General features: G+C 46.7%; 1 protein-coding gene across 1 annotated transcript; it reads left to right on the top strand.

The window, feature by feature from the left end:
- Positions 1-540: 540 nt before the first annotated feature.
- On the top strand, positions 541-8032 carry MPG (N-methylpurine DNA glycosylase; the record flags this gene model as incomplete). The annotated part of the gene is made up of 3 exons (XM_079542864.1): positions 541-762; positions 3616-3820; positions 7638-8032. 3 exons carry the CDS (start codon positions 541-543, stop codon positions 8030-8032), a joined length of 822 nt encoding a protein of 273 aa, XP_079398990.1.
- Positions 8033-9087: the final 1055 nt, after the last annotated feature.

The raw sequence follows: 9087 nt of genomic DNA, 5'->3' as shown, positions 1-9087 counted from the left end.
GACAAGCTTGACAGTGACCGTAAATCAGGCATCTCCCAGCTCCAGTGTTCTGCGTCCCATGGAGATTTGGATTCTTACCCATTACATCACTAATCAAAATGATTGATATGTCACTTCTGTGAACTTTCTGAACCAGCACTTTTAGAAGTGTTTTCATATTCTCTTTTGTCTGCTTAATAGATTATTTAAGTTCTCAGTGGAAAGAAGATGGTACAGGTTTACCTTTGCTTTCGTGTTTCCTAACCTAACAGTTAGCAAACATATTTTTACTGCTACGTGGACCAGAGTTTATTATTATCTTAAGCCCTTAAAAGATGAAAGCTCAAACTGCAGTATTTTGTTTGCATGTCAGTAGAGCCCAATATTTGCCTAGCCTGGCGTAAATCCAGCTGAATGTCACCTGCTCCTGTGCTTTGCCTGCACTGTCTAATCAGTAATAGCTTTCAGAGCCTTTGTATTAAAAATAAGAATTCGTGGAAATGAATTACTTTAAAATAATCTTTACATTTCCAAATACGTTTGCATTTATTTCCTAGCACTATGTCAAGGAAAAGAAAGCTGTTGGCTCAACTAAGCGCCCTCCAAAGCAACTCCAGCATCCCTCTTTCTGATGCCTTGAAGAGCCCCACCACGACTCCTGATGGCAACTCTTCTCCAACAAGCAGCAAATATTTTGTAACAGAGAAAAAACAATCTTCCCAACTGGAAGCAGATTTCTTCAACCAGCCCTGTATCAGCCTGGCCAAATCCTTCCTGGGACAGGTAAGCCGTAACACTGACACCAGCTCTACATGCTGCAGTACAATAATAATTTAATGTAAAGGGATGATCTTTTTCTTTTTGCAGTTTGCCTCTGGGGCTCTGCTATTTCAGGAGCACTGTTCTCATTATTTTTCTTGTAAAATTCTGTTAAATTGAAGGCTAGTGATTAAATCTATTTTGGATGTAGTCACAGAGGTAATTGTTTAGGTTTAATTTACTGTCGCACTTCAGAATTAGTTTATTTTTTGTGGAGTTCCTCCTTTTTTTCAGGCTTACTGGAACACACTTTGCTGTCTGTGGTTTGAAGGTTGTTTAAGGCCAATTATTTTCCCTTCAGGTACTTCTATATTTGTTTTTGGCTCCTGGTTTTCCCACTGGAAAGTAATGCTGTGCAGCCAGCATCATTTCCTCCTCTCCCTCCATTTGATTACCTCGTGATGCTAATAGCAGGTCCTTGGCCTTTTTTGACTGATATCCCCTGTCGTAGTGTACTGACATACTTTATTCTCACCTGGCAGTTCAGCAGCCTGCTTGATACTTTCCTTTATGCTGCCTTGTATGCTCTAAAAGCTTGATCTGCCTTCTTTTATTTTTGCAGTTCTGAATAATTCAGGCTTACCAGTAGAGCTGGTGCTCACCTCTCCCACATTATGAACAGAAATATGTGAGGCAGCACAGGCCCTGGCATGGAGGCCTCTGGGACTCCACAGCTCTGCAGTTAAACCCTGTTCACTCTGAAACCTATTCTTTCTACCTTCAGTTCCTGAGGTTTTAAGTCATCACCTGTTCATGAAAGGACCTCCTCCCTTTTCCCAACGCAGAAATGCTGAGGAATCTTTGGACCCTGCCTTTGGGAGGAGGGGAGCTAAACTGTGTCTCTTCTGCTCAGCGAGTCCTTCAAAAAACTCTCTTTTCATTTCAGAGAGTTCCTCCGGTGTTGTCCCTGTAAACAGTTTTGAGTCTGGGAACCTTGTAAACACAATTGCAAAATGTGTTTTTAGTACCAGTGCTGTGATCTTACCTTTTCTGAGTCCTCTTTATATTTTTATTACTTGTAGGGTGAAGAAACTTCCTGGGCTCTCTTTGCTTTAGATACTTCAGGAATTTGTTGCAGTAACTTTGTTTTGGGCTGTATCTCTGTGTCTACCCTTGCTTTTACTTCTGAAGGATATTGTCTTGCATGTAATGGACACCTTTGCTCTGCTTTGCTCCTGCTGTGTTTATTTTTGGTCTTTCTCAACCTCTCTCTTATACATCAAATGTATTTTCTCTCTTTATAGACATCCTGCTAGAAGTTTGCCTTTCCTGCTTTGACTTCTGGCTGTCTCTTTTAAGTTCTTAACAAGCTTCCTTGTTTTATGTAGTTTCCCTTTTTGCTGATAAGCAATACTGTAACAGATTATTTTTGGACCTTAATACTTGTGTAAGGATCCTGAATTTTAGGCTTTGTGGTCATGACACAAAGTTGTTTTTCAGTGCTGAGTCTTTGGCGAAGAGTTTGGATCAGTTTGAGAGCTTTGTTTTCTCTTGGGAGGTCCCTGATTACTGACTCTGCAAAGCACTTTGCGGTGTCTGGAAGATACAGTCCGTGTCCCATCGCACTGTGAGATTTGCTTGCTGTGTATGAAGACACCTGAAGCTGCCCACTAATGCATTTTTTGGTGTCTCAATGTCTTTAACATCCTCAGATGTTAAATAGGCAGATAATACTTTACTCCTAATTCGATCCTCTTCCTCTTTAGGCCTAGAATTACAAACCAGGCAAATTCGATGTCACTGTAACATTTTCTTTGAAGTATAACTTACGTCCTCCTGTGACCCAATCTGTGCTCTTGTTCTCATGTAACTGCAGTTATAATAACAATAATTCAGTGTTTTGTTATCTTTGTTCTGCCAGATCTTGGAGGTGCTTTCTGCACTAGTATTACTTATTGCATTTAACTGTTTCAGCTGCAGATATGTTGTCAGAAGAGGCAGGGAAATGCCTGCATACCCTTAAAACTGTAACCTTACCACTGCTTTTCATTGTACTGAGAGAGCAGTTTGGCCACGTGGGTGTGCTTTTGGAGTATTCACATGCACCAGTACTTTTCTGAAGTCATTGTTTTTCACAACAATAAAATACTGATGTTTTCAATTAATTGGGAAATACTGTGGGGAAAGCATGAGAGGCAGGAATTGCAGCTTTGTAAGGAGTTCACTTATTGTTTTATTTTCTTCAGGAGAATCTTTTCAGAGTTGTGGCTGTTTATTTTTCCTTTCCTCATCTACTTGGTTTTATTAAGGAGCTGGCAGCGAGGAGGAGCACGCTGCAGTGACAAAGACCTGCTTTTTCTGCCCCAGGCCAGTTACCAGCTCTCCTGCCCTGCTCCTCTACACGGTGCAGAAAACACAGAAGCAGCACTGATGTTTCAATTATGGTTATCTCTAGAGTTAGGCGCCAGGACTTTTCTGAAACACCTCCAAGGGTCTGTCCAATCGCTGCAGTTGCTGTCCTGGTGGTTTGGGGTGAGAATGCAGAAAAGAACCACAGAAGCAGTTCTGTGGGCTGTGCAGATTGCTGCTTTGTTGTACATGTGGTCATAAATTAATTCTGTACGATACTGCCACAGCTTTGCACCCCAAGCATTTTGCTGGGTGAACGATAGGTAGAAACGTCGTGTACTGGGATGTGGTCCAGACAGTTGAAATTGGAATCGTTCATGCCAGCTTACAGATTGCATTCAGAGAGTGAGAGGAGAGCGGGCACTGCCCTAAGGGCCCTTTTTCTGATGACTTTGCCTCAAGAAGCCTTGTGCTCTGCTTACTTGGCACAGGGGCTGTTGCTAACCGATGCCCTCTGACCTGTTCCAGATTCTAGTTCGCAAACTTCCCGACGGCAGGGAGCTCTGGGGGAGGATTGTTGAAACAGAAGCTTATCTTGGTGGGGAAGATGAGGCTTCTCACTCAAAAGGTGGGAAGCAAACTCAACGGAACGCAGCCATGTTCATGAAACCAGGAACTCTGTACGTGTACCAGATCTATGGGATTTATTTCTGCGTGAACGTTTCCAGCCAAGGTGAGTTGAGGCCAAAGCACAGTGCCTATGTGTCAGCTTCAAACACTATGAGCAGGGCCATCTCTGGCTACACGGCCAGGTGGGATTTTGGTCCCAGCTGTGAGTTCCTTGAGCTGTTCAGATGCAGAAATAAAGATGAAGGACTGGAAGGGAATCTTTACAGGATGGTGCTTTCAGTTTGGATGACCTGAGCCGATGCCTTATCCATGTGATGTGGTACACTTTGTTCCTTCAGGGTGGTGGTGTGAAAAGAAACTTGCAGTCTAGTGAAAGTCTAAATCTTGGTGTCCACTGTCAGGAGAAGAAAGTTTTCTGTCTCCTGCCTTTATCCCCAGAAACTAAACGCCAAGGAAAACAAAAAGGTCTGAGATGTCTGAGCATTATTATCTGAGTTGCTACAGAAGCTTTTTAGCTGCTTTGCTTTATCTTCAAGAAAAACTAAAAAAGAAAATCTCAAAAGCAGGCTGTGACAGGATCTGCAATCCTCCTTTATTGCTCTCATGATAATAAAACCAATCTTTAATCAAATGATTCTCCTTTTAACAAGCAGGTGTTGTTTTCCTTACAGATGATAGTTTTTGCCTCAGAAAAAGAATGTAATTACTTACTTTGAAGCTGCAGTATGTGTTCCTTAAACACTGATTTTGTTTGAAAAATCTCAAAAAACTCTTTTCCTCCATTTCCAAGATACAGCATATTGTATATTCCACAGCAGAATGCGTTGTGATGATGACCATTAGCCCTCTGGTTTTGGCCTTTGGAAGGTAGCCAAGCAGAAAAACAGTGCCAGGTAATAGTGTGGGGAAAGAGCCTGTCTTCCTAAGTGGAAGTCTGGAGTCTGATGGATGAACACATGGGAACTGCATTACCACGTCTCTGCCAAAGCTGTTCAGATAATGAAAGCAGAATGATTCTTTGTTCAAAACGGGGCTCTCAGCATTTGAAATACTGGCAAATAATAAAGGGAAGAAGGGGGGATCTTTGTGTACATCATTGAGGTAAAGCTGGGTCCTATGGGATTTTACTGGAAGAGGCCTTCCTCTTGCTGCTGGTAGCCATGCTGTGTGTCTCTACATTGCTTCGAGGAGAAATCCTAAATGATAGCAAAATCTACCCCATGTCTCAGTGCACATGGATCCCACAGTGCATCTTGGTGCTGGCAGCAGAATCATCTTAGCACAGAGACATTTCCCAAGAGCTGAGAGACACACTGGGCTTCCCTCGCTTCAGGAAGGCAGCAATTGCTGGTCGAGCTTCTCTTTGACTTTGCTGTGGTTTGTTTGTCAGGAGTTTGCCAATGTGAGCATTTTGCTGCCAGACCTGAAGTAATCTCTTGTAAAACGGGGATCCCGGTGCTTCTGTACCCAGGCGTGGGGTCACACAGCGGGGATCCCAGACCGGGACTTTGAAGGAAGTGTTTTGGGAGCAGTGAGTCAGATGGGTGGAGAGAGGAGAAAATTTTCTTCTTTCCAGCAGCCAAGAGCTGTTTCCAAGAGTGAGAGCTGGACTCAGTCCAGGGAAGGAGAAGCGAGCAGCACAGTGCGGGTGTGGGACTTCCTTATCGTTCTGTGATTCCTGACTGCCCAAGGACAGAACCAGCCTCTTCCTTGTTGTCAGATCCCAGCTTTTAGCTCTAAATCTACTCCTTACATGGAGCGACTCTGCTAGGCGTGGGAGGGCAATGTGTGGTGCTTCTGGGCTGGAGAACAGGATGGGCACTGCTGCCAACGGCATGGCAGCAGCAGTGTCTGTGTCAGGCAGTGCTGAAGGCAGGTAGCCCTGGGAGCAAGCTGGGCAGGCTGCGCAGAGAAGGCTGCACAGAGAAGGCTGCACAGAGAAGGCTGCAGCACCCTGGCAGGCAGGAGGTGAGCCAGAAGGATGCAGCTACTGGTTAGTGGTTAAAGAAAACTGATGTGCAAGCAAGCACCCTCAAGAGGTCCCAAACATCCACCTCTGGAGGAGGTGGGCAGAGAAAGCAGTAGTTCACTGTGGCATCCCTGAGCTCCTGTCTTCCCCTGGCGGTCTTGCTCTAACTCTCATCTGTTCTGCACACAGCTAGAAAGAGTTGGAAAGCTTTCCAGTGGAAATGCTCACAGAGCAGCCAGAGACAAATGCCAGGTACCCTGCTCCTGCTGCGTGGGGGTCTGGGAGCACTGCAGCTGCTCTCAGCATGTGCCTTTATTCACATCAGCTCACAAGGACACTTGAATTCAAGTGCCCGCAGTTTCTACTTGCATTTGTGATGGATGAGGGCAAGGAGTGTAATTAGCAGTTCCTCAGAATCTCACAGTTGGTGAGAGCATCCCAACGTGAAGGATATTTCTGTGTGCATGGATGAAAAGCAGAACTAGGATGTGGAGGATGTTCTTAAAAATCTAAAATGACCTTTGAGCTCTAAATCACTGTAGCAGCTTTTGGCTGCCAGATTAGCCTCATTCCCTTCCTTAGCAAAGGGAGTGCCTGCAAACAGATTGTGGACAGCTGTTGGAAGTGTTTGCTTCACAGAGCTGTGCAGAGGGCAGGGGGGCTCTGAGCAGTGCAAAGCAGGAGGCACACCTGGCAACAGCAAGAGATCGGGCTTTCAGTTTGTGAGCTGAGAGCGGCTTGTTGTGGCACTTCACAAAATAGGAGAGGGATTCTATTTTGGGGAATTGCGGGTCCCTGGGGATCTGCTGGGCTACAACAGCCTTCGCCAGGCTTGAGCACAGCTCCAGATGTTTGCGGCTGGAGAGGGAAAGGAAGTCCTTGCAGAGCAGCATCCCCAGTGCTGAGGCGGAGGGGAGGAATGCCGTGGGCAGCCCCGCACAACAAGCACTGTGTGGGGCAGCACACAGGCTGCATTGCCAGGCCCTCACCTCTCCCACTCAGGGTCAGAAGAAGACCTTCCCCGCTTTCCGATGGAAAATACTGGAGAAGTATTTCTGTCCCACTTGGGCTGGAAATCCTCCTTGCAGGGGATTTTCTCTGCTCAGAGCTGCCTCGTTGCTTCACCCTCACCAAAATGAGGGGGAGCAGCTGGTCACAGTGGCATAAGTTCCTAGGCTCCTTCCTGGCAGGGTGATGAATCACATTGGAGAAGAAAGTAGGAGTTTTCTTCACTTCTTGTCACAGGTGGGGCTGTCTCTGCTGAAGCGATGCTCCCAGGGCTGTGCAGCCCCCTGCTACCCCAGCACCCATCTCACAAGAGCTTCCCTGGCACGAGGATGCTGACCTCGCTCCTCTGTATCACCCAAGGCCATGTTTGTCACACCCACACCTCAGCCCGTCACTTGGATCAGTGATGCTTCCACCCAGGGCTCCTTCAGAGCGGCCCAGCTGCTCCCCAGCCCACAGCTTCATGCCAGAAGCCCTCCTCCAGTCCAGCTCTGCCTCGTTCTGTTGGCAGCATCTCGACTTCTTTCTCTTCTCATTTGCTGGCTGGAGACCTTATCATCAGAGTTTATTATAAATCCACTGGGTTTGGGAGCAGTTTTGGATAGTTACGCCAAAACTGAACCATATGTGTATTTATTCCTCAACATCGTGGTGATATAAGAAAAACCTCTTGCCCTCTGGCAAGCCTTGGAGCTGCAGCTTGGCCTAGGAACATCAGGAAGTGGGGCTGGGTGAGGTGAATCAAGTACACAGAGCTGTGGGATGCTGGACATTCAGCACAGGGGAGGGAGTGCACTGACCACGGCTTAGCAGTCTGAGGGAAGCACAGATGCTGCAGGCAACTCCCTGCTCTGCCAGGGGCAGGGAATGCAACTGAAGTGCTTCTGCTGAGATATTCCTTCCAAACAAACCTGTACTAACACGTGGCTCTTTTTCTGCACAGGGGAAGGGGCTGCAGTCTTACTCCGCTCTCTGGAGCCTCTCCAGGGTTTGGATGTGATGAGGGAGCTGCGCAGCACTTCAAGGAAAGGACCTGCAAAGCCACTGAAGGACTGGCAGCTGTGTAATGGGCCCTCCAAGCTCTGCCAAGCATTTGGGATTGATAAGGCTTTTGACCAAAGGGACCTGACTCAAGACGCGGCCATCTGGATGCTACCTGGACAGGAGCTGCCCAGGGAGCAGGATGTGGTAGCCACGACCAGGATTGGTATTGGGAACAGAGGGGAATGGTCACAGAAACCTCTCAGGTTTTATTTAAGAGGAAACAAATTTGTGAGTGTTGTAGACAAGAAAATGGAGCGAGAGATGGCAGCAATGGAACCCATCTCTTGCAGCTGATGAATCTTGCAAGTGTGCCACCAACCAGGACTTGAGCTGTGTGCTCTTTTGGAGAGCCTCAAGCCATGTTGGGGCAGCAGCAAGGGCAGCTTGGAGGTTTTTAACAATAAACATAACTTTATTGCAGCAAGGTGGAATTTTATTCATGGGGCAGACGAGAATGAATCTTCCAGCCAGAACTGAGGTTGGATTTGAGCACTGAAAGCCACTTTCTCTCTTGTGAATGGATCCAGGCTCTGGTAAGGTGGATGACTAGTGAAAGCTCACCGCTTTGACCTGCTGTGTTTCTCCTCTTTGTGCTGGCCCCCAGGAGAGGCCAGAAGACTTGGTTTCTTCAGTGGAATGCCAAAAGAGTGGGTGGCAGTAGGGCTGACAGAAAGTGAGAGAGCTGGTTTTGATCGGTCTGGAGATGAGGAGGAGAAAGAAGAATCCTGCTGCTGACTACAGCTGCCTAGTGGGAGGGTGCAGAGAAGGCAGAGCCAGAGTTTTGTCAGAGGTACACAGGGACAGGATGAGATGTAATGGGCACAAGCTAGAAAACAGGAAATTCTCATTAGCTATATGGAAAACTGTTTCACCATGAGGGTGGTCAAATGCTGGAACTGGGAGCAATCAGACCACCATACAAGCTCCTGATTGACCTATGTAACATTTTCTCTGAGCAGAATTCGGACAGAAGATCTCTAGAGACCCTGACCAACCTACACTATTCTATAAAATCCAGTGAGTTTTTTGCTTTGTTTATTTTTTCCAGCTGCTTTTGAGACCAGTTCAAAGTTTACGAGTGTGGGAGCCTGAACACAGAGAAAGAACCAATGCTGAGATCTCTGCTTCACAGCTCTTTCTGCAGAGCTGCAGCCTGCCATGAAGTACAGAGGGAGGGAAAAAATAGGATTCAGGGGAGAATCCATAGAATTGCAGCCATGCTGGCAGTTTGCCTTACATGTGTGGCACCAAGCCCTGCAACTAGGCCAAACAGTTGCTTGGATCTCAGGTTAGCTGCATGCTTCTCCACAGACAGGTGCTCCCTGCCTTACCTGTGCTGTGTGCTGTGC

Source organism: Tetrao urogallus (genome assembly GCF_951394365.1).
Source record: "Tetrao urogallus genome assembly, chromosome: 15".
Lineage (NCBI taxonomy): Eukaryota > Metazoa > Chordata > Aves > Galliformes > Phasianidae > Tetrao > Tetrao urogallus.
Note: the sequence above shows the minus strand (reverse complement) of the source record. Positions and strands in the feature narration are given on the sequence as shown.